The sequence below is a fragment of the Myripristis murdjan genome, chromosome 24 (genome assembly GCF_902150065.1).
Source record: "Myripristis murdjan chromosome 24, fMyrMur1.1, whole genome shotgun sequence".
NCBI classification, from domain to species: Eukaryota; Metazoa; Chordata; class Actinopteri; order Holocentriformes; family Holocentridae; genus Myripristis; species Myripristis murdjan.
The window spans coordinates 4,121,397-4,146,607 of record NC_044003.1 but is presented as its reverse complement, the minus strand read 5'-3'; the positions used below and the strand labels follow the sequence as shown (position 1 = coordinate 4,146,607).

General features: G+C 41.7%; 1 protein-coding gene across 1 annotated transcript in view; it reads right to left on the bottom strand.

Annotated features, from left to right (window-relative positions):
* Window positions 1-25,211, bottom strand: part of col12a1b (collagen, type XII, alpha 1b) — a 156,374-nt gene that overhangs the window by 62,264 nt on the left and 68,899 nt on the right. The window contains exons 28-41 of the mRNA XM_030047083.1: window positions 22,292-22,431; window positions 19,296-19,428; window positions 19,181-19,198; window positions 17,347-17,486; window positions 13,371-13,500; window positions 10,726-10,865; window positions 9,843-9,972; window positions 8,793-8,932; window positions 8,048-8,177; window positions 7,370-7,509; window positions 4,661-4,790; window positions 3,463-3,602; window positions 2,102-2,231; window positions 894-1,033 (exon numbers count right to left, since the gene is read on the bottom strand). Of these exons, the coding sequence (XP_029902943.1) occupies window positions 894-1,033; window positions 2,102-2,231; window positions 3,463-3,602; window positions 4,661-4,790; window positions 7,370-7,509; window positions 8,048-8,177; window positions 8,793-8,932; window positions 9,843-9,972; window positions 10,726-10,865; window positions 13,371-13,500; window positions 17,347-17,486; window positions 19,181-19,198; window positions 19,296-19,428; window positions 22,292-22,431 (1,781 nt within the window). The remainder of the gene's footprint in view (window positions 1-893; window positions 1,034-2,101; window positions 2,232-3,462; window positions 3,603-4,660; window positions 4,791-7,369; window positions 7,510-8,047; window positions 8,178-8,792; window positions 8,933-9,842; window positions 9,973-10,725; window positions 10,866-13,370; window positions 13,501-17,346; window positions 17,487-19,180; window positions 19,199-19,295; window positions 19,429-22,291; window positions 22,432-25,211) is intronic.

Here is a 25,211-nt window from a genome sequence, read left to right as displayed (position 1 = left end):
CCCGTAAATATCTCCTAAGAAGAGATTTAACATTTTGGTACGAGCCCTAAAAGCAAATGTACTCGTATTCCAGTGAACAACAAAGCAAGGCTGATAATGAAGTGCAGAGACAGTCGCTCTCTCAGAGAAACTGTCAGGTCTGAGGAGACGGACTTTAACTCACTTTTTCTCTCTTCTCATTTCTGTTCTCCCTCTGTCTCTGTGCCATTCGCTTCCCTTCCTTCTGTCTCTCATTATTCCCAATCTTTATTATTATTACCCCTTCCAGGTCTTTTCTTTTAATGCTTTTACTTTCTGCGCTGTGTGTGTATATCTGTCCTGTCTGCAGCTCTGACTCTCACTGTTGCCTTGGCCAGGGGAAAACCAGAGTTTGACTTTGCCTGGTTAGGTTAAATAAAAAAAAAAAAACAATCACAAGAGATCTACCTGTATTGATTTTTGGGACCGATATGGTCCTGATATGGATAGCATTTATATTCGGGAATTTGTAATAAATTTGAAAATTACCAGAAAAATAAAATAAAAAACAGTAAAAGTAGCCAAAAAAAAATACCATGAAAAGTTGAAAAAAGACAAGAAAACTATGCTTATAATTATTAAGTTATACATTTGAAGGCCAGATAAGTGATGCTGGGTCAGATTTCTTTCACATGCATTTAGATCCAGTCAAAATGAAATGAAAATGGTAAACCTTAATATTTAATTAGCAACAAGCTGCAATTTTGCGTTTTTGTCTTTCAGTAAAATTAAATTACAGACATGATCAGAAATGTGCCCCGACCACTCGCTGTCTCTCAGACAGGGAGGCGTTATGGACGTTGGAACATGTTTGGGTTCCTTAATGTGCTGGAACACTTCAGAAAACATGACAAAAAAAAAATAAACACTGGTACCATGAGCTCCTGGCCTCCTGGTTCTGCTTTGTAGAAGATCTTGTAGTTGCGGACGTTGCCCACCGCAGGATCCCAGCGCACCGTCAGTGTGCTGATGGTCGGGTCGGTCACCTGTAAGTTTTTGACTCCACCCATCGGATCTGAGGAAGAGGAAGGGGAGATCAGACATGTCTCAGGCTGTCATGGTTCTCCCTTTGCAATATCTTCTATAAATAAAACTGGCATGATATGTTTATGAAGACAAACCACGTAGCTGATTTGCGTTTAAAAATGTTTTCGAGGTAACACGTGACGCTACAACTGCAAAAGCCAAACTTTGCACTCACTGGTGGCCCCTGTTTGGAAAAATCTGAACTTCAATACCCAGAAACCCTCTGGCATGACATCACCACAACCTCACCTGCACGCAGCACCTTCATGTTTACCAGCCTGACCGCTCTGCCGTGTTTTATACCGAAGGAAAACACAGAGAGAGAGGAAACCGACCAAGAGGTGTTCACATGCACTAAATATTCAGTTTTCTGCCTTTATTCTGAAAAAGAGAGTATTCCTGCTCAGCTGAATGCAAAACTCTGACTTGTTTGACCGTGTGAATTCTATATGACTTTATATGAAAATGACAGCTGGTGCAGCTTCAGCAGGGCTCACTGCTAAAAAAAAAAATAATAATAATAATAATAATAATAACTCTTTTTTAGGTCATTTAGTTTCCTGTTCAGTGTTAAAAACCTGTTTTTCTAAAATCCACCTGCTAATCCACTTATATACAAAATTTTCTCAAATCCTGGTGGCTGATCTGTCTTATTCTGCCCTGTTTAGACTTGTTCCCAGAAAAAAATGCCACAGGTACATTTTCTTTACATTTTAAGAAAAGTCAAAATTTATTGAATATCTAAATGACTAAAATCTAAATGAGTTGTTATGAAGGAGATTTCTGCCAGAATTGAGACAAGTGAAACAGCAAGTGAACTTTTTTCCACTTGTTGTGTTAAAAACATGATTTTAACGCTGGATCTGACACTGATTGACTTGTTAAGATTTTTCTTTCAGTGCTTTAACTCATGAGCCGCATTGCAACACAGAGAAATACATTCTTTGTCCATTTATGCACATGCAAAAAAACAAACAAAAGTTAGTGATGTGTGTTGATTTCCAAGGGGATCTGGCTTCGCTTCAGTTCCTCTGTCAACAAAGCCGCTTTGACTCACTTGTCCTCCCGTTCTTGGACTGCGGCTTGCCCTCCATCTCGTGGTAGACGGGCACCACGGTGACGGTGTACTCGGTGTCGGGCTCCAGGTTCTTCAGGACGGTGGAGGTGACCGATCCGGACACCTGGTCCTGCTCGCACACAGACACCAAACAACATCAGCTTGGCTGCGCTCGCAGCCTCTGGCAAACGCTGGGAAAAGCAATATCCATGAAAAGTGTTTTTGGCGCACGCGGAGAGGCTGTCAGACTGAAGGATTTCAGAGTTCGGCTCGGTCCAAACCCACTTCTCTCAGATACAGCGTCAGTCAGAAATGTGTGGCTCGGCGACAGGAACCGCAGAAGCCACGAAGACAAGAGGAAAAGGGGCTTTTGACCTCTGATTTGCCGGTCTGAATCCCTCTCTGGGGGTGCAGGAGGTCAGATATTTACCTCTGCTTCGACACATACTTGCGGTACAGATTTAGTTATGCTTTGCCTGGTTAAATACTAAAGGCTTACAAGTGTGTGCTGGTCTGATAAACCACCCACGCTGCAAAAATAGGCAATTTTTTAAGTCACTTGATCTGTTGAGCCCTGAGTTCTGCCAGCAGGGTGGGAAAATGATGTTGTTTGAGGAAATTTTTTGATCAAGTAACACTTTATTAAAGTTAATAAAGCAGACTCCCCCGGGACACAGCCACTGGCTCACATTACATTCTTGATGCGAGTGAACCTGCTCTGGAAACAAGTGCAATTATCTCACAATGCTGTCAAATGTCTTGCATTTATTTAAAAAATAAAAGCCTAAAAAAGTAAAAAGAGAGTAAATTACATGCTAATATAGTTTATCATTTATTTGTTGAATTTGAAGCTAAAAAAAATAAATGATAAATAAATACAGCTGCCTTGGAAACAACTGGGATCATGTCATCGTCTACTTAAAGAATAAATCCCAAATATTGATTTTTTTTTTTTTTTTTTTTTCAGTTTTAAGAGAAGAGAGAGAATCTGCTGAAGTCATTTCTCTTGTTTCCAGTGCAAATAAACAAGTTTGATTTCTTTCATGTAGGAAATCAGGGAATTTGTTGAATCCAAAATCTTGATAATGACCATCTGTTTGTAATTGTTACCCTGCGCTTTCTAAACTCACGTTCAGCTCCATAACCTTCATCATATCTTTAACTACTGAACTGACCTGAACTGGCTCATCATTAAATTAATAAATAAATAAATAACAATAAAACAAAGAAAACAGACATTTTTTCCCCTACAGCACTGGCATATTTTACCCCTTATTTAAAGACAGTTTTGATTTTACAACAACAGAAAAAGCAACATTAAATTGGTAGTTGAGGTGCAGGTTTGTGTGTTTCTGCCTCACCACGTCCTGCTCGCCTCCGGCCGCCGGGACCCAGATCACTATGTACTCCCGGACGTTCCCCTCGGCCGGGTCCCAGCGGACGTTCAGGGTGCTGGTGGTGGGGTCCGTCACCTGCAGGTTGCGCGCGAAGCCCAGCGGCTCTGAGGCACACACACACACACACACACACACACGCACACAAACATCTTTACACAGCTGCCGGCCAATCTGAGTACAGATTACTGCTGTCTGGGGGACGGAGGCTCACACTCGCTTTTAGTTTTGTGTTCATCAAAGTGGATGCATTTAGAAATCTGGATTACATGGTGAATAATGCAATAATCAGGAATATAGTACAAAGTGCAAATTTGGAAAGGTCATTTTGTTTTACTAAGATTCATAATTAGGATTTGATCTTTCAGGGATTGTAAGATCAAGTCCTAATTATGAATCTTAGTAAAAACAAAATGACCTTTCCAAATTACCTTTCCAAAAACTAATTTTCAACCTAATCTGTTTTAGAGAACACTATTTAAAGACAGAGGAGACATGAGTACATGAGGGCCCTGCAGTGTGAAGCAGCTGATGTGAATCTGATCAGGGCTCCTGCTCGGTTCAGGAAATCGTTTTGCAGGAGTTTTCAAGGACATTTGAAGAGATTTATAGAGTGATTAGAGTCAAACTGGACAAAGTGGCCAAACAGCTGAAACTGCATGAAATCGATGTCTCAAATAACACGTCAACATGTTTTTGTGTTGCACAACATGTTGATGACGTGTAAAAAAATATTAAAAAAGACAAAACAAAAGGAGAAGGTAACAACAGGCCAACAGCACATAATGTGTTGATTTTTGATTTCACACAAACGTGGTGTTTCTCAGCAGGACTTTATCATTTTCCAGGCTCCCGTGACTATTTCAAGGACATTTTTTTTTAAAAATCTTTTCCAATTTCCAGGTGTTTTCCATGCCTGGAAAACTACATGAATTCCCAGGATTTCCAGATCGTGTTTGAAATTTGCTTGTTGGTTAATGTTTGTTACTCAAAAGTAGGAGCACATTAAGACAATAAAACCAGTCTGTTGAGACGGTGTAGATTTTTGTTCTTAATCTTAGCTGATGCTGCTGAACTGCAGAGAAGCATTTTAATTATTCTCTTTATTTGTGGTTCATTCAGTTTCCTTCCTTCCTTGCACGTAAACACAGCGGCAGCCACTCACTGGTCTTGCCGACGTCGGCCAGGCTCGGTCCGTCTCCCTCGGCGTACACAGGGACCACGGTGACGGTGTAGCGAGTGTCCGGCAGCAGCTTGTCCAGAATGGTCTGAGTCGTGCTCTCCGACACTTCCTCCTGCATGGAGACACACAGAAAATATTCATTATTATGAAGGTTAAAGCCCATCTCCCCTCAAAAATTTGTTTTTTTTTCTGTTTCTGTCTCCTAAAATGTGGGAGCTGGACTCTGCTGACTGTATCTGCTCTCAGTTTGTCAGCAGAGAGGTGTTCTCACACTCCTCTAGAGTGTTTTATTTTTAAAAGTAACAACAAGACCAACTGGAAACGGCTGCCTCACATGAACAATATTGGTGGAAGTAAGAGGTTTGCTGGAAAAAAAAAAAAAAAAGCTTTATCATGGTTAGATTATGAAAAAGTTTTTATGAGTGAGAGTTCCTGGTTGTGTGAACAGAGCTCTGGTTATGAGCTGGGGGTGGGCGGGGCCTATTTGCATATTCAAAGATCTGTGCATTTTTAATGAGGGCAAGGTTTAGAGTTAGATTTAATGCTCTAAATAATTAGCCTGTGTTATAGTGGGTTCATTAAAAAATGTAGCTGTCAGTTTGATAAATCATTTTTTATCTTCAGTTCTCTCTCTGGGGTTCCTGAAGGTGTCAGACGTGTGTGTGTGTGTGTGGTTTAAATCTGCTGCCGTGGTCGTCGAGCGAGGACGTTTGTTCACTCTGACTGCAAAAAATCCAGAAAGTGGATCAGTGGTTGAAGCGTAGCAGCGATACAGCTGGAAACAAGGAGGAAGAAGAGAAGAAGAAGCAGAAACACAAACAAGAGAATCTGCTCAGCATCAGCTTGTTGGTTCACACTGATGGAGCTGGACTGATTTTTTTTCCTCCCAAAAACTTTTCATTGAACTGGTCAGGAGTAACTGGGCTGAAAAAGATATTTTGAAAGGGAGACACTACTGAAAAAAGTTTGAGAGCCACTGTTCTGGACAATTAAATGAAAAACAGTTTATATCAGATGTTCCCTCCATCATCTCAGAGGCCGACACCCTCGTTATAATAAAAGGCCAATATGAAGCTGATGCATCAGTGTAACCCTAAAAACACTGAACTCTACTGAACGTTAATGGCAGCTTGAACATGTAAAGTTTGTCGCTGAGGTTTCCTGAACCAGCTCCCTGAGTGTCTGGCTGATTTTTTTTCTCTGTTAAACCGCTTCGCAGAGGAATGAGATTCTACAGATTTAGTTTTCCTTGGATGCGACCGGACCAATAATCACTCCAGTTATTCCAAGGTTTGTCCATGTGTACAGTTTGTCGTTTCCTTCACAAACTGATGCAGAAGAGTCAGATCCGCTCTGCTCCCCTGGTTAAAAACTCCTCTGTTGAATCTGTTTGGACAGGAAGAGCCTGATTGGGGGTAAAAGTCGTGGGAGCGGCCAAGGAGAGCGGACGTTTCCAAACAGACGCAGCAGAGTAGGAGCAGCCAAATCGACAGCCAGCCGCGTTACGAGTTGTTATTACGTGGCTCTTCACAGCGCGTTAGCTCCAAACCGGGCTGGACCTTGGGCCGGCGGCCTCTGAGCGCTGGGATTTACACACACTCATCCTGCACATCAAGAGGGCCAGCAAACCCCTGCAGAGATGGCACGCAACGCGGTGGCATCTGTTTCTGCGGGGGGATTTGGGAGGCATTGTGTGGCATCTGCACGGGGGATTACACTGTCAGTGAGCGTGACGTCACTAAATCCACTGCTGACAGCTTTGTTCATTTATTTTTGTGTTTCTGTTTTTGTTTTATGAATCCCATCATTTTCCTGCTCATCACCTCTCCTGCAGATCCTGCAAGCCCCCTCCCCATCTCTCTCTCTCTCTCTCTCTCTGCTTTTGGGGTTTTTATTATCATCTCCAAACTAAAAGCAAACTAGAGCTCAGCCAACATGAATTTTTAAACAAACCATAGCACATTCAGGCCTCCAGTAGCTGATATTTTATGACAATATTTTTACATTTTCAAGCCAAAAGTTGCAAAACAATTCAAGGACTCGGGGCTCTCTGCAGAACTGGACTGTATATATAACATAAATCATCAGGGAAAACTAAAACTCTCCTCTGAAAGCTTTGCTAAAAGATCTCTGAGGTCTTCAAGGCAGGGAGCAGTAAGAAATATCATGTGCTGGTGCAGGATAATAATGATCATATCCATAATAAAATCTATATATCTGCTAAAAATAAGGCGAATGCACCACCAGGATATTGAAGAAAGTGCCAGGAAGTGTTTTCATGCACCCAGAGTGGCAATTTTAATCTTGTTGTATGCCTATGCAATGACAATAAAGGCAATCTAACCTAATCTAATCTAATCTAGTCACAACATAAGTCACTATGGTGCTATCATCCCCCCCAGAAAAGTTGTAAAAACTAAACTATGTAAAAAAAATAAATAAATAAAATAAAATACAGTATAGAGGGATGCAAAATACATAAGAAATAGACTAGATAGTGATGGTCCAATAGACATAATGAGCAATGACTCTCAAAAATACAGCTATTATTGAAATAATATAAAAGATTTCAGTCCAACCTTAAACTAAACTGTTTGTATGATCTGAACTTCAGTAAACTGTATTTTGCTCTGTTTCTGTCGTGATAGTTTCATTTCTATCTAAAGTTTTGCCTGAGCCGGACAAACTCACCACAATCTCCAGCCCTCCGTCGGTGGGGACGTAGATGACCTTGTAGCCCTGAACGTTTCCGTCGGCCGGGTTCCAGGTCACCGTGAGGGTCGTGATGGTTGGGTTGATCACCTTCATGTTGCCGACTCCGCCCAGAGGCACTGCAGGGGGAACAAATAAGGCTTGGGATCTTTAAAGTACAAGGTTTCATAATATAGCTGCGTCTCCATGAAATGACCTCACATGACCTCTATTTCCTGTAAAACAGAGCATCTGAAATAGTGACATCATCCTGCACGAGTGGGTGTGAATTAAAATTTCAACCAATAAAATCTTCACAAATCCCTGCAAACAGCGCAGCGGAGGATCATTCACAAATGCACTTTTATTTTGAAAGGAATAGGTGGATGAGAGAGGATGTTTAAAGATTGGTGAAGGTTTTATTGCCTGAAATTTTAATTTACAGCCACTCGTGCTGGATGACGTCACTGTTTAAGATGCTTTACAGGAAGCAGAGCTCATGTGAGGTCGTTTCCAGGTCACATGACAGACTTGTGAAAATGCCAAGTGCAGTTTGTGTTCGTCCTTTCTGAGCACAGACTTGTGTCCAAGTCTGTGCTCATTTCACAATCTTTTATGACACTACGCAACCTTTGAATATTCATACAGACCAATCCCATCTCTTTGTTTGTAACTCACATGTCCTGCCGTTCTCTGACTGGCGTTTGCCCTCTCTGGTCGGGTACACCGGTACGACTGAGACCCGGTACGGCGTGTCAGGCATCAGGTTCCTCAGCACGATGGAGGTGGTGCCCGCTGGAACTTGTTCCTGTTTGCAAACAAAATATAGATATATTTATTATACAGATGCAAGCTGACAAGATGACAGATTCTTCTATGTGTTTCTATGTATCTTGTAATTTTACACATAAAGTGGTATTTGTAGAGGGCTTGCAGGTAACTTCATAAACTTAATTTGGTGGCCATATTGGAGATCCTGGGCTCTGCCTCAACAGAAGTGAACATGCCATTAACTGAGTTCTGTTTCAGAGCTGTTTCAGAGGTAAGGCCATGCGGGCTGGGTACCTGTTGGTACATAACACCTGGAAAAATTACCTACTTCCTACCAATCCATCGACTGATTTTTTTGCTTAGATAATGACGACGTGTTAGCTAGCTAACCATGGTGTCTCCTGAGCTAAGCATCACTGTCTTGTTGTTAACACATCTGATTGGCACACCAGCTAACTAGCTATCCAGTAGAGGCTAACGTCAGTGCTAGCATTGACTTATAGCTGCATGATAACGTGATAATTCCCTGTTTGTGCAGGTTTGCTGAGCGGACTTGTCCAGCTACCAGAGTGTCTTTGAGTCAATGTGTTTGTGTGTTTCTGGGCCTCGCTGCTCCTCCTGAGCCGGCCTCCTCCTGTCCTCTGAGTCTCACCATGTCCTCCACGCCACCGGCCACCGGCACAAAGAAGATCTTGTACTGGCGGACAGCTCCGTCGGCCGGATCCCAGTTCACAGTGAGAGAGGTCATGGTGGGATCGGTCACCCTCAGGTTCTTCACGCCTCCCAGAGGCCCTGCAGGTGACGACACGACATTTACACCTTTACATTTCATGCACTGTCACACAGGAGATCCTCCTCCTCCTGCATTTCATCTTGATTTCAAATGAATTATTCCTGGAGATGTGGACACATCTTGGAAAAATTAATGGAAAATTCAGATAAAGGGGAATGAGAGCAATTCTGTGACACTGTACTGGATTTAAAGGCATGATTTAAAAGCACGATGACAGTAAATTGGAGATCAGTCATGCAAAGAATAACAGAGTCTTGGAGCCCTTGTGGTAAAACCAGGTAGCATTTTGCCATTAGCATTTCAGTTTCCTTTTTCAAAAGTGTTTTCACAAATTCCTGTGAGATGGTAAATGGTAGGGACATGACAGTAACTAAGTCCAATTTAGATGAACCTGGTCCATACATGCATGAATCGTCACTCTATAAATTTACCTCAGAACCCATAAGGTCCGCCATATTGGATTTTGTGCCATTCTGAATTTTTTGAAAAACACATTTTTGACATCTCCTCCTGAACCGTAGGTCCAGTTGCTTCCAAATTTGCTATGGATCAGTATTGGACCAAGCTGATCAACATTTGCACGCGGCTTGTTGGTATCTTATTTCATTTTGAAGATATTAACCAATAAACTTCAAAAGGGGTGTGGCTTAGACACATAAATGGATAAAAGTCTACAACAATTGGGCGAATCATCACGAAACTCAAAGGATAAGTACCTGAAACAAACCCTGAAAGTTATTTTTAGTGAAGCTGTACCACAAGAGAAAAATCATGTTATTCATGTTCTCAGCTCTGAGTAAATCTTAAATTTGCAGATTTTTTGCTAAAGTAGACTTTTAGACCCGTAACAACACGGTTTATTTGAGTAAATGTTCAGCAAAGTGTTGAGTGCGTCGGAGGTTTCCTCACTTGTTTTTCCGTTCTCGGACATCTTCCTGCCCTCTCCTGCTGCGTAGACAGGAACCAAAGAGACGGTGTAGACGGTGTCGGGCTGCAGGCCGCGCAGGACGGTGCTGGTGGCCGTCCCCGGCACCTGATCCTGAGAATTAATAACAGATTATATGAAGTATATGACGTGTACGTCTCGAGCAGAGAAAAACACAAAAACACGGCAAAAAATCTCCATTTTAACAAGTCATTTAGTCTCACATTCAATGTTTAAATCTTGGTTTTCTTAAAACAAATGAAAACAAATCTAATCCCACTTGTTTCCAATGCAGTTTCACTTTATTAGTTTTTTTTTTTTTTTTAGTTTTAGGATTTTTTTTTTCTGGGAACATGTATAAATATGTTGAAAATGAAACAAATGGGATTATCTCATCCCACTGACTGTTTTTTTTTCTCTTGTTTTAAGAAAAACAAACAAAAAGATTTTTAACAATGAGTATGAGACTAACTGACTTATTATTTAATTTTTTTTAGTTAAATTTTTTCAATTTCGGGGGAAAATAAAGCTAAAAAAAAAGACACACAGATGAGAAATTTTGACAATGGACTTAAGCAATTGTAATAATAATAATAATAATGAGAAGAAGAAGAAGAATCTTTAATTACAGAAGACTTTTAAAATAAAATAAATTCATAGAACACTTAAAATAAAATAAAAATGAATTACATTAAATTAGATTAAATTAAATTAAATAATATTTTGTCATAAAAAAAAACTTAAAAAATAAAAACAAAATAAATAAATAAATAAAATAAAACAAGTCCTAAACTTGACCAAAAAAAAAAAAAAAAAAAAAAAAAGTCCACACCATCCTTTTGCGAGCTGTTCTCCTACCAGTCCTACCATGCTCTCGGCTCCTCCAGCGGCCGGCACGTACAGCACTTTGTACTCCTTCACTTTGCCCTCGGCCGGCTCCCAGCGCACGTTCAGGGTGGTCATGGTCGGGTTGACCACCTGCAGGTTCCTCACACCGCCCAGAGGCTCTGAGGGAACAGCGAAGCCACGTTTAAAGACCAGAATCAGAAAAACACTTCACTGATCCAAAGTCTTTCTTTTGGAGTTTGACTGTAAAAAGCGATTTCAGGCTATAAATGTGCTTCAAACTTTACCCAAAGTACCACAGCGTGATGAGAATTTATCTACAAGTTTAATAGACCAACATCTGGCTCCTGCTGAAACCCAGTCGATGCAACTTTGACCTTTTCTTTTTCTGCGACGGTCAGCTAATCTTGTTGCCACGTGCATCATAAATGCATCATAACCCTGAGGCTGAGCTTAACAATTAATAAAGCAATATAAAAAACAATCATTCTGCAGATGTCACTGTTTCATGCAATATATAAAAATAAAGACAACAAATACAGTGTCTTGTAGCACCATGCACTGCATGGTATTCATCCCTGTATGCTATATATTAAGCACAGCATGATAATATCAGTAATTCCTGCACAAGCTCAGTGTTATTGTGTTGTTCCTGTGTTGTAGACCTTGATTGAGACCAGGGCAGGAAATCAGCAACAGATGCTGATAAATCTGGCTGTGGCTGGTAAGTTCGTCCTCGCTGCCAAACACTCATTTTCATGCTTCTTTCTTTCTTTTCCAAAAATCACTTCAGCTAATCAATTCAAAATAGTTAGAGCAGCAGGTGAGCTCCGGAGCCGCGAGGAAACGGAGCTGAGGCGGTGATCTGGGAAATTCTGTTGTCATCTTTATTTTATTTGTTTTATTTTGGTGACCTTTTTTTTTTTTTTTTGATGCTAAGCTGTTCTTGCTCTGATGCACTTTCCAGAAATCACCTGTCAATCAAACGGCGCGGGCGGGACTGTGACGAAGCTCCGCCGATGATTTTCTGTTGCTGGAATTTGTGTTTCTGTACATTTCTTTTTCTTTTTTTGTCCACTGCTCACATTCGCCTTCCTCACCTCGCCGCAACGTTTGGTTTTAACTCAGATCAGACGTGAAAGTGCCACAAACATTCCCCATGGCTGGGTCATGTTTTCTTACTCTTGTCTTATTGCTGTAGATCAGGAGTTAGCAACCGTTTTGAGAAGAAGTTTAGAATTTTCTTCTCAGTTTAGTTTAGTTTAGGTCCGTCCATAGGGGCAACATGTACAGTGACAAACAGACATCAGGAAAGTCCATCAGGAAAGATGTTTGATGGATTCTGCTTTTTCTGCCTCATCCTGTGTTGTCTCAAAACAGCGTTTAACCCTCGACTTTCAGCAAACAACATTTTCAAAACATGAAATACACAAGGCACCTTGCTGGGCTGGAATTCCCAAGTCTTTACTTTAGGTTTCTTAGATTAACAGGGCTGCCGTCAGCTACCGAGCCCAACTCAACTCAAGCAAGCAGACTCATGTGGTGTTCAGGTAAGAGGACATTTCAACATTTAAAAAAAAAAGCCCTCTTGCATGCCAGTGGTGGAGGATGTCTCTAATGTTGCTGTTTTCTCCTTTAGAATGAATGAAAGACAATCAGTAGAGCAGCCCTTTGACACTGGTTTCCACTCGTTTTATATCATTAAAACCACTTTATGTCTAAGGGCTTTGAAACTATGACAGGGTCAACTCTATGTGGCTTCATTTATTCCTACTCATGAAATTGTGTTTTTACTGCAGTTTTCACAATGGAGTCACGTCAAACATGGCGCCAAGCTCAATTAGGCAAATTAGCCGCCCAGTTCTTTTATTTATTCCAAATAACATGCTGTTGTTCAGGACAGACAATGGTAAAGCTGTTAAGAATTGTTCATGGATTGGATCAACATTGTGTTATATTAAAGCAACTACAAAGAACTTCATTTTGTGTCGATTTTGGCGCCCCCTGTGGACAAAAGCAGTATTGTTTCACAGAATGAAGACTATTTTTTCCATGAGCGCCACCCCCTCATGTCATATCTTGATCTGGCCTTGTTTTGAGAGCGATTAAAAAGAAAGACGTCAACATGGCATGTGATTAATTAGTAATAATAACAATAATAATAATGATAATTAAGCGGGTCCCAGCACTCCTGCAGGAGGGAGTGTGGATCGGTCTCAGCGGACCACACACTCGTTTTTTGGCTCTGTCCAGGTGTCAGGCCCTTTCGGAAAGGAGTGGGCCTGTTAGTCTCAGAGATTCAAATCTGATTTTTCTTTCACCTTCTCATACCTTGGAAACATCCCTACAGACCTCAGTAAAAGCAACACATATCTGCTGAAGATTTAAATGCTGGCTTCAGAGGAGCAATCACCATCATCAACCTCCTCATCAACACAATCAGCTCCATCCGCTCAGTGGAGAAACTGACCTTCACCTTCCACTTCTTAAGGAAAGGGAGATAAGATTCCTGAGAAAATGGGATTACTGTGAACTTACACCTGAACTTCTAACAAGCTTTTCCTATCGTCTGAACCTTCCTCAGTGGCAGAAAGTGGCAAAAGAGAGACATTTATAAGAAAACATCATGGACTGGTGCGACTGTTGAGACATTACTGGACACTTACTGGTCTTTCCTTGGCTGGAGATGCTTTTGCTGACGGTGGTGGGAAACACGGCCACGACGGAGACGTTGTACGGTGTGTCGGGCGTCAGCTTGGGAAGGATGACGCTGTTTTTCTTCCCTCCGACCTGAGTCTGTTCAGAGAACGGAGGGAGAACGTCAGAGGTTAGAGTCAACACTCTCTGTCTCGGCAAAGACGAGAGGAGAATTCATCAAAGCCGAGTGCCGAGCTGACTCATGCAAATGGTTTCTGTGTTTGGGCAGCGAGTGACATGTGAGGTGATTTAGTTTGATTGAGAGCAGACAAGATGTAAAAACTCTGCTTTTTTATCTCAATATACATCCAAAAAGGTTCATTCCATAAACGTTACCTGATGCTCCCTGCTAAAGATTAAAAAAAAAAACAAAACCACAAACTACATCCTCTAAATTTTTACTTTTTTGTTGGAAAGGGCAAAAGAAACCTGATGAATTCAAGAATAGCTGATAAGGAGTTTCAGCTTTCATTTTGTCAGAGTAGAAGTCACATTTTCTAAATACTTTCAGCGAAAAGAGAGGTAGAAAGATAAACTACACAATAAAAGACACCTGTCAAATAATCAGGAAGGTGTGCTAAACTCTATTGAACTTAAAATCTTTAGAGGCCGCAAAATGAATTTCTCCAAATCTGCAATCACTTATCCTTGCTCCCATTCTACTCTCAGAGAAACAAAAAAAAAAAAAAAAAAAAGGGAAACTCGACAAGTAAAAAGGCCCAATAATTCACCCAGTGCTATTGGTCTAAACTGAGATGATCTTTCACAGGACAAAGTCGGAAAACAATTTCTCTATTTATTCATGAGCGGGTGTTTGTCTGAAAGGGAATCTAAGTAGACCTTCGGGAGATCCTAGGCAAACAGTTTTGCCATAAATCACGGGATGGCTATAATACAGTAAACAGGCATAAACAGAGTGTGGCGAAGCGAAGACACGTTTCAAGGAGTGTTGCATTACGCTGGCGTTTTGTCTTTTAGGTATTTGGCTGACACTTTTACGCAGACCGACTTACAAAGAACAGGTGTCCCGCTCATCGGCATGCCGGCTCATCAAGCACGACGAACTCTAACTCTTGTTTGTGACCTTATTTTCATGATTTGAGATGAAAATGAAATGGTAAACACTTTGATATTTCTATAACACTTGTGTATTTCTTCCATGTTCCTGTGCAGCTCCTAAAACCTGGAAATTTCCAAATTCCTTCTCCACCATTCTGCAGAGTTTCCAGACCTGCGTAGGAGCTCTGTTCTCATCTTGCACAAACAAATATCCCGTCTGGACTGCATGAGTTATGTTCAAACAACAAGCCTGCGGACAACAATACGACGCCAGATGTGCATGGGATGCTCTAAGTGTGCTGGTATATACATCCTACGTTACAAGGGGAGGGGAAGGGGGATCAGAGATGCATTAAACAGATTTGTTCTACTGACATCATGACTCAAGCCCTGACACATTGTTTGGGGTAACACTGTCATAACATCTCAGACACACAATAAAAAATTTTTAAGTCGCCGAAATTCTTTTCATACGGCCCCAAGTTTCCTTAAAGTGGTTCCAAGTTATTTCCAATGCTAATCACTATTGAGTAATCACGCTGGAATGTGGGCTTGGCAGCCAAATGCGGGACCCGTCTGAGTACACAATCGCACCGCGGGACGCTGTCATAAACCAAATGTCAAAATAGAATGAAGGAACACAGAATCGCCGGAAATTTCTCTTACAGAGCGCTGCTGGCACCGGTTCATCGAATTCGCTGTTCAGGACATCTCTGACTGTCTCGAGGGAGAACATCTCAAAACCAGCAGGGACGCTTTGGTTGTATCAAAGTGCAGAACGAATATGAACATCTGATTGTTTGGCGGCGTTAGTCTTTGATTTATTGAATTCATTGTTCTGGAAATTGCTTTTTTTTTGTTTTTTGGGAATGGCGAGACATTTCACATGCACAATCCACTGATTCAGGGATGTTTTTTTTTTTTTTTTTTTTTTCAATGGAAATGGTCTTAGCTTTCACCATTCAGCCTGTGATCTATGAAAGACTTTGCTCAGGACATCCTTAAGTATCTAAAGAGGGAACCGATCTCGAATTAGAGTCAGAATCAGAAATACTTGCGGCCTGATGAAGACTCGTGGAGCCACCAGGTTTTTAAATCACATTTTAGCTGTGTAATAACAAAGGCTTTTTTAACATTTTTCCTAGGGAACAGTGTGCCTTGAATGTTTTTTAAGTTTACCAGCGCACTCTACACAGGATGTTTATTCAAAAAGGAGACAAACTTGAGAAAATATATTTTCCATTGATCCTAGCCTCTCCAAAGAGCAGCTGATTCCTGTTTGCCTGACTGGGGGCCCAGGCAGCGCTCCTAATCCTCTCTGCTCTCAGAAACACTTTACTGAACCCGAGGGGAAATTATAAGCTACATTACAAGATACATTAAAAATGATTTCAATATGAGTAATGATTTTTTTCTTTAATTTAATTAAAATGCACAAGAAGGATGCTCCTATATCATGTCCTGCAGTGCTTTCTGTATGTTTTCTACTCCCTGTTGAGGATATCTTTGAGCATCTCAAGAGGGAGACGACTTCAAATCAGAATCAGAATCGGGAAAATTTTATTTATCCCCGAGGGGAAATCAGAAGCTTAGACATATGAGAATGCTCAGGAAACAGCAGATTTTTAGCAGTGTTCCTCCCTGATATATTAAAAATCATTTCAATATGAGCAATGCCTTTTTTTTTTTTATTTAATTGAAATGCATGAGAAAGATGCTCCTATTTAATTTCCCGCAAAGCTCTCTGTGTTTTTTTATTTTTCGTTGAGGATATCTTTGTGCATCTCAAGAGGGAGACAATTTTAAATCACATCCAACCATTCACAAATGATTTGTTTATAAATGCGCGGAGGGAATATGCACTTAAAGCTATTTTGGCAGTCTATAAGCTCTCCATCACATGAAGATATGCCTCGATTTGTCATCGACTGACTTAAACACACTGGAGGCGTCCCCAGTGAAATAGCAGCATCACCACTCCCTGGCTCCGAAGAACAAAAGCTCAGTGAGCGAGAACAATATGGATGGAGCGGGAAAAAAAATACACCCTATCAAGGAATTTAGTCATATTGTTCTGATGTTGGGCAAATAAACAATACCAAGGATGATTTTACAGTCATTAAGGGAGAGAGGGATTTGTTTTCTGGTAACACTAAAATAGGCCTACACAAACTCCATGAAATGGAGCCAATTTGGGTGTAAAACTTTAAACATTCAGTAAATCTCCTGAGCCACTCCACTGTTCAGTATCAGTGGACCGGCTCCAGTTTTTGTCTCTTGATAAAATGAGATGTGGTTGTGTGTTTTTTTAACAGAGAGGAGCTGCTGACCTGAACTGTACTTCATCTACTCTTTCTTAATTAACTGCAGTTACTAAATTACAACTGAATAATACCACTGGGGGAAAAAAACTTAAATTATAAATCAAAATATTGCAGTAGTTGAAGAGATTTGTTAGCAAGTTGAAGTTAGTTTGTCTTGTCTTTGGCCGGGCTCTTATCCTGAAGAACTGACTGTAACAGAGCTTATAAAACAGGGTTTTCAGAGGACAGCCCCCTGATTGTTTCTGCCTTGTCCCCTGAAATGTCCCTGGATCCCCTCTTCTCCAGACCGGTCTGGTATTACCAAAGGACATCTAGTGACCTGTAGCTTTTGACCTGTAGCCTGCTCCAAGATGTGGTACACGCTCCACCACGTGAATTACCGGGACGTCCCTGTTTAGCGGTCACTTTTGAAATTCGACGTTTGCACTCATTGCCAGATTTCCAACCAATGTACCAAAAACCAGAGATTCATCCAGACAAAGGGTTTGGACAATGATTAGTCTTTGTCTTTGTCGAAAAAACCTTGCCCAGTGCAATTAAAAAAAAAAAAAAGAGGACTTACTGTGAGAGCGTCACCCCCGGCAATGGGCCGGTAAGTGATCCTGTACTCCCGGACGGGGCCTGGAGCGTGCTCCCACTTGGCTGTGAGAGTGGTGGTGGTGGCGTTAACCACCTTCAAGTTGCGGGGAGGTTCAGGGGGATCTGGGAGAACACGGATACTCAAAGTCACACACAACACAATCAGTGCATTCTGTGTTTGATTGGCTATGATGATGAGAATGATGATGAGAATAGGGTGGTGATGTTTTGTGGTGAAGGCTAGGAGACACAGTGGCACGGGGCCTTGGAACAGCCATAGACCGGCATCCCACAATCCCATGGTTCATGAAGCTGGATGGGACAACAGCAGTGATGAACAGAAATGCAAGAGACTGAAGGCAACATTGAGACTGAAGCAGTTCATAGCAGGGCTGGAGTCAGCTAACTTTCCATCCGTCGACTTAAAATATAACTGGGAGCTTCAATCAATTAACTTCTAAACTTCTGTATGAATTTGTCAAATTCATACAATTCTCACTTGTTGCTGCTTTTTGTACATCCTTACCAAACTTCATCACATCAACCCGTCCTGACTCCAGCCCCGCTGCGAGGGATTTTACAATAAATCAGCACATGCAAAAACATTTACTTGATGACTTGGGTGAACACTGATGAAGGATGACGTGACGACAGGAGAAATTACGTTACAACGTGAGGTGAATGACACTGCGACATGAGAAATGGCATGAAGACAAAAAATGACTGACAATGGAACTGAAACAAAATGGCTGACAGTGAGGTGTCTGTGGAGGTCCTTGTGCTGCTGCTTCATTTTTGTGCTTCTTCCATCAGAAGCTCTGAGTCTGCATTCACACCGCAATCAGCCACATCGCTAATTGTCAGATGATTGATAAAACTAGTCATAAAATAACTGCTAAAATAAAGTAAGCTTATTGGCAGCTGTAGCACCAATGACGCAGCTGAGACAGGCAGAGAAAAGAAAGAACAATCTCAAAAGACAAATTTGTTATTTTGGAACCTAGGGCCTATTTACAGATGATCTCGCATCATCTTCATATGAACAAATCATCATTGCTTCAGTTCCTTCAGTATTGATCCTGATATCGATTACTGATGTGCAGTCAATTGGGCAATCATACATGGCTTAGAAAACAATGTTGCCTTTCTGAAACGGGAAGATCGGCGCATAGTTTTAGAATGTTCTCCTGGAAAAAGGGTGTGCAAACCGATCATTACATCCACAGAACAGCACCGTTTGGAAACCAAACGCTACCTGTAGCAGCCAGAACAAGTCCCAGAGGAATGCTGCTGTCTAAGCCCATTAACTGTTGGCAAAAATGCTCGGTTTGCGATGCCTTTTCCAGGAGAACATTTTGAGATCGGTAAAAGTATTCACTGAGCGTCCCATTTCAGAAAAGCAATGTTATCTTAGTTTTTCAAAGCCATTAAAGGTTGGTCCTGTTGTCTGGTGTTGTGGCCGAGCAGCAGCTTTCAGCACATCGATATCAGGCTAAATACTGAAGTGATCGGGGAAGTGATAGTCTCTATGTCTGAGGATGATGCTAGTCAATCGGCAAATAGGACCTAGGATCCAAAATAGCGAATTTGTCCTATAAATTAAATTTCAGCCCAAAATGCAATTTTTCTGAAGAAATGATGGATGTGCAATGACTGATTTCTTGAGATGTTTGTGGTGAGAATGCACAGAAATGTACTATAAGCATGAAGGACCACAAAGTGTGCCTCCATTGACACTGTCCTTGTCGTCCACATTACCATTCCCACCAAAATCATGAACAAAACAATGAAAATGCCCTTCTTCTCAAATGACATACCGGGTCCATTCTTTAGCACTAGAAAGAGATGTTGAGAAAACAGAACGTTATTTCAATTCGCGTTACATCTGTGAACATCAATTATAACCAGTGTGGTTTGGCACCCGGTGCTTACATGTGCGCTGGCTTCCGATCAAGTCTTCGCTCTCGGACTCGTCTGGGTAGATGGCCGTCACAGTGACATCGTACAGGGTGTCGGGCTCCAAGTTCTCCAGAACATGGGTGGTTTCATCATTGTTCAAGATTGCCTGGAGGCAGATGGAGAGAGAAGAAGTAGGTCACTGTCTATGCTGCTACCATGACAGCAATGGGAGAGTCAGCATTAAGAGGAACTAACACATGAATGACAGCATATGCAGTTTGGAGAACAGTCTTTGTCATAATTTTGAGGATGTGCAGCCTCACTAGGAATGGAATCACTAATCAGGCCACTGCCAGCACTATGATCCATTCACTGAGGCCTGTTACCTGGTCTACCCAAGGAACAAATAGGTGAACACATGTGCTTGACCTATTAGGGTTGGGGGGAAAAATGCATTCACTTAAGTATTGCAATTTCTTTAAACATTTTTTTTTCATCACAGAATTGATTTAAAGTAAGTTTGGCAAAATTTGGGCAAAGGAAAAACTGGCATTTCCAGCGGGGCCCCTTGACTTCTGACGTCCAGATGTGTGAATGAAAATGGGTTCTCTGGGCAGCCGTGGCTCTCCCCTTTGCAGACACGCCCACCTTCTGCTAATCCCATGCACTTTGGGCCACAAACCCTGCAGTCCAAATGTGTTCTTGTGGCCTGTTGTAAAATGGTGTGTTTGTGCAGACTGGGGCCTAAACAGTCTTGGAGCTGCATCAGTTGGCTTTGACTGGAAAGCTGAGACTCTTGTGGATTCAATGAGCCACATCTCATGTGTGATGATGTTAGCCCCCATAAGACCCATGTCATTGTGCTGACACCATTTTTTTTAACTTGACATCAGTGTATACAATGACCCACTGTGAACTGTAGGATAATCACAGCCTCATGAAACTTTACGGCCACAAACAGATAACATAAATCGTAGTAAATTGTGCCATTGAATCGCAATACTTATACAGCTGCTATACTTCGCAATCAAAATACCGAACTGACACCCAAATATCATTACAGTATCAAATTGAAAGATAAGCATATCCTTACAGCCCTAGAGATTATACATATTTTTCCACACAAGGGAAAAAAAGACAATGTTTGCTTAAAAAATGGCTATCATGGAGGAATGTGTGCTTTTCAAGATGGTACAAATGAATTCTAACATTTTATCTTCAAAATCTGCCGTTGTTGCCATGTGTTTACACAGAATACACAAAATTGCGTCTTTTTCTTCTTTGTTTGTTGGTAGCTGCTCTTTGCCACCAATTTTCATTTAGTGCCCCTGCCTGAAATGTGAGATACTGCAACAGAGGTTTGCACCACGTTCCAGACTGTCGGCTTCATGTTTTACCACACAAGAAAGTGAGGAATGATTTTTGGAGATCCAAAAACAGCAACGACTTTGGTACAAAACAGGTTTTACTTCAAATGGCAAAAATCCAGTTGTTGATGCTTTCAGCCTCCATTGTTCAACCAAGAAAGTTTCACCTTGACCCTAACTGGGTATCATCAGATGGTACTCAGTTTACAGTCTCCTTAGGAAACAAAGTCTATAGCAAACAACTGGGTTTGGATTTCATTCATGGATTTTTGTGCTGAGAGAGCGGTGGGTGTTGGTTCAGCAATGAAAAAAGTGGGCACAAAAAGAAGCTACGAGGGCCAGGGAACAACAAGAATTAAACAAAGGAAGCACTATTGTTGCATGGATGGAACTGGATGTTTTTACTTAAGTTTTGGCGTACGCAATAACAATAACAAGTTTTTCCAAGAATGGCACAACTTTAAGGGATCTGTGAAAACTGCAGGGCACAACATACACAAGACATGTTTTACAACCACAGCTTCCTCAGGGTTTTACGTCTTACCTAACGTATAATGACATTCATACAATATGGCTCTTTGTTTCATTTTTGCATTTAAACAATGCTCACTTCATTTCATTTTTTAACCCTTTACTGTATCGACCCGCCTTGATAGAGGCATAAAGGCCAGAAAAGCGGGTGCAGCTCAAATCTGTGGATCGACTCAGAAGTTTAGAGTCGAGGAAAGTGAATGTGAAACGTTTTCCTTCGACTCAGCAGCATCGAGAGCTAACTCTGCTGCTGATGTGCCCTTAAGCAAAGCCCTTCACCTGACCTCACACGGTGTGGCTGATCTCTTTGAACCGTCTTCAGCTGCTAAATGATGACTCGACTTTTCCTATCTATTCATTCTTTTTTTTCTCCACCTGGTCCAGTTTGCTTAATTTTCTTCTCAGCGCTGCAAACACTGGAAGGCATCACACCTGTGTGCACTTTGTAATGCCTCGCAAACTTCTACAAATTCATTAATTGGATTTTACAGCGTTTAATACGGAGCTCCTGCAGCTCCTACGTTAACTCATTTAATTTCACATTTGGAAAGATGTGCACATCATTTACTGTTTGTTTTGGTTTTGAATGGGACTCAGTTTGCTCTGGTCTCAGTCTTGATTTGCTCACAACCCTGTTTAGAAGTGACTGGATCGAAATTATAATCTGGATCAAAGGAGGTTTAAATGGAGGTTAGAAAATTATTTATCATTGACTTTTTTCTTTTTTTTGGAAAGTCTGGCTTGGCCAATGCCAATGTATGTACTTTGGTAATCTATATGTGATCGCCTTAGTGAATAGATGTAGTTGTGTTATGCAGCATCAACGCAAAATTTCAGCTTCTTGATTTTGATATGTGATGTCTCCCCCATAATGAAAGCAGCTGGGAAACAACAGTAAAAATTTGGTCACAAAAAAGAAAATAAAAAGAATGAAGAAAGAATCACAGGGAAAAGAAGAATGAGGAAAGAAATGACTTGAACTTGACTAAGGGGGTCAAACGAGGTGTGCATTTATAAGCTTAATGAATACGATGAAGCTGGAGGTTGCTGAAAAAGAGTTCACAGTTGATATTTCCCTCGATAAATTTAAAAAAACAACAACAAATCGTTCATCTCATCTTGTCAACCTACATGTTGGAAGTTTTGCTCGCCCTTCTTGGTCCAGCCGATGCGGTAGAGGGCGACATCCGGGGCGCCGTGCTCCCACGTGGCTCTGAAGGAGGTCTGGGTCACCTCAGAGAACTGCAGGTTCTTGGGGGCAGGAACAACATCTGCTCACGTGCACAAATAAAAAAGTCCTGAGAGATGAGGCAACACCATGTGAAAAGTGTTTACTGTAGCTGCAAGTGCAATTCACTGCCCTGTGCAGGCCAATGTACTGGCAATGTGTGTATGCCGGTGTGTGTGTGTGTGTGTGTGTGTATGTGCAGAGTGTATCGGTACTAAAGTTTCTCTGCACATTTAACATTAAATGTTTGTGTTTAAATTATGTGCACGTGTTTGTGTGTTGTTCTTATGTTCATTTGTGTTTGCATCATTTGTTCATGCCATGTGCTGAATTTGTGTTTGTGTATCTATCTGTGTGTGTGTGTGTGTGTGTGTCTGTGCACGTGTGTGTGTGTGCGTGTGTTTGTGCTTGCACACTTGTGTATGTGCACACCTGCGTTTGTGTGAGTGTGTTCACCTGGGATTAATGATAAACAGAGCCAATGCTGTAAATGATCACATAACCACGCACACACATGCACACACACTCTGTCTCTCTCTCTCTCTCTCTCTCTCTCTCTCTCTCTCTCTCTCTTACACACACACACACACACAGATTTATTGGTCCATAGCATGGGCTGTTTTGTGTCCAGGAGGGGAAGTGAGGAGAGGAATGATGTCAAAGATAATGCGGACCTCATCGTGTTCACAGCTCAGCTCGGTGCCACATTCATTATTCAGGTTTACTCAACTAAGTTAACGAGGGAAGCTCAAACGATAAGCATCTGTGATAGCATGGGCTCTCGACTCCGTTTAGTCAATTAGAATAATAAGCGACGCCAAGAGGATCCAAAGCCGTCACAGCCGGTTCAAGCCCTGTAGTCCCAGTTCCCAGTAGTTCAGTTGATTGGAACAACAAGCTGAGCCAAAAGGATTTAAGGTTCCAGTCAGGCCTGCAGCGTCTGTCCTGTCCTGTCTCACGTCTTCAGTCCAGGATTTGGCCAACCTCGTGCCACGACTGGGACTTTTCCTCACCTACTTTATAATCTTGCAGGATGTCTTTCCTCTCACCTTCCCTGCTTTGTTCATCTTCTACCCACTACGTCAAACACTTTAAGGGATTGACTTTAAGGGCGTTTGCACTGATAAATCAAAATCTGATGCACTGATGGATGTTGAAGAGCTCCTGGAGATCGATCTGAATCTCTGTGAATCCTTTTCCAATCATTTTCTTTCTATCTTGAATCTGGAGAGGGGTGTAACTGTTTATTGCATATTTTTGGTCTTGAACAGCCTTCACTTCCTCGGCTCTTGACTTTGACTTTGGTCTCGACTCCCTTCCAACCTGATCTCAAGTAAAACTGGACGGTTCAACCATCACTTTTCCTCTGTGATTCTTTCTTGGTCCCCTGATGTAGAATTAATCTTCCCACAGATGATGTTTAAGTTAATCTTTGAATGACAAATAATGTGCCGTCAGCTTTTTTTTTTTTTTTTGTTTGTTTGTTTGTTTTTTTTTATTAGTTTGGTCATTTAAAGTAGTGAGGCCAGCCTTCTGGTGTCCACAGGGTTGAGTTTTTCATGCTTTGTGTCGTGCCGCTTCCCAGTTTCACACACATGATGGACGAGTTGCTCTCCTCACAGGAAACCAACACAAAACAGAAAGTTTCCCTGGCTCTATTTCAAACAGGAAATCCAGAAACTGCTCTTATTAATTTCACATCCATCTCTTCAGACTTGTAGCCACCACATGCCTATTTTTACTGAGCTCCTGCCCTCCTGCAACCACGCCAACACTTCATGACTGCACCTGATTGGACAAACAATTTACTAGTGGGCCATCCTCTCCTGGATTTAAAACCAGACCAACATGGCAGCTCTTTTGGAAATCCTAGCCTAGACCTCGATTTTATGCAAATGAGGAGACGCTGACGTGATGCACAGTCTCTTGAAACGTAACACTACCAGAATGCATTGCGTGGTTGTCTGCATAGACAATGAATGGAAAGCATGGAAATGACCCTCTGGACATGAACCAATTTTAAGGAACAATCCACCTAAAAAAGAGATATATTTTCCACATAAATTTTGGTCATGCAGATGGTTTCTGTGTGATTTGGTGAGGTTTCCATTCTGCTGTGGTTGGGTATTCTTTGGCGGAGCTTAAATTGTCAAAAATGTACATGTGACAAACTCTACAGGAACCGCTCTTTCCAAAAACAATGACATGGATACCCGGCATCATCCACAGCCCTCTGGGTGAGAATCAAGAGTTTAGATGGGAAATATTTCCTGCTTGTACTGGAACCTCAGTCTTTCAAATTCAAAGCCCTGCTGAGGACACTGAGCTGGAAAGTAAAGCTAAATGGTCAACCTTCACTTAAAACTTGCAGAGTGTCCTCGACAAAGACATCTGACCACCAGCTGCTCCAGAAGAGCCACTGAACAGAACTGGGTGAACGTATAGCAGTGATAGAGTGCTGATCGAGCTGCATGGTTTTGTCCGAACCCAACCCAAGATGGGAGTGTAGTAACCGAGCCTGACCCGAACCCGACAGCCATTCTTTCATGTGTTCAAACCCAATCTGAGACAGAGATTTTGCTTGTCCAAGTTCACGTTTACCGCCTGAAAAAGCCTCGATGTCGCCTTCAGTGTCATCACGAAACTCGTCAAGTTGCCCAGAACAGACAGTAGGTCCATCCTTTTTCACTAAAAAAGCGCAGACATGACCGAATCCGACCTGAACCTGAGCATAATTCCAAATTTTTTTGTCCATCGGGACCTGACCCACCGTGGATACCCGGGTCAGGTATCCACACTCTGAGCAGTGATAAGAGAATACCT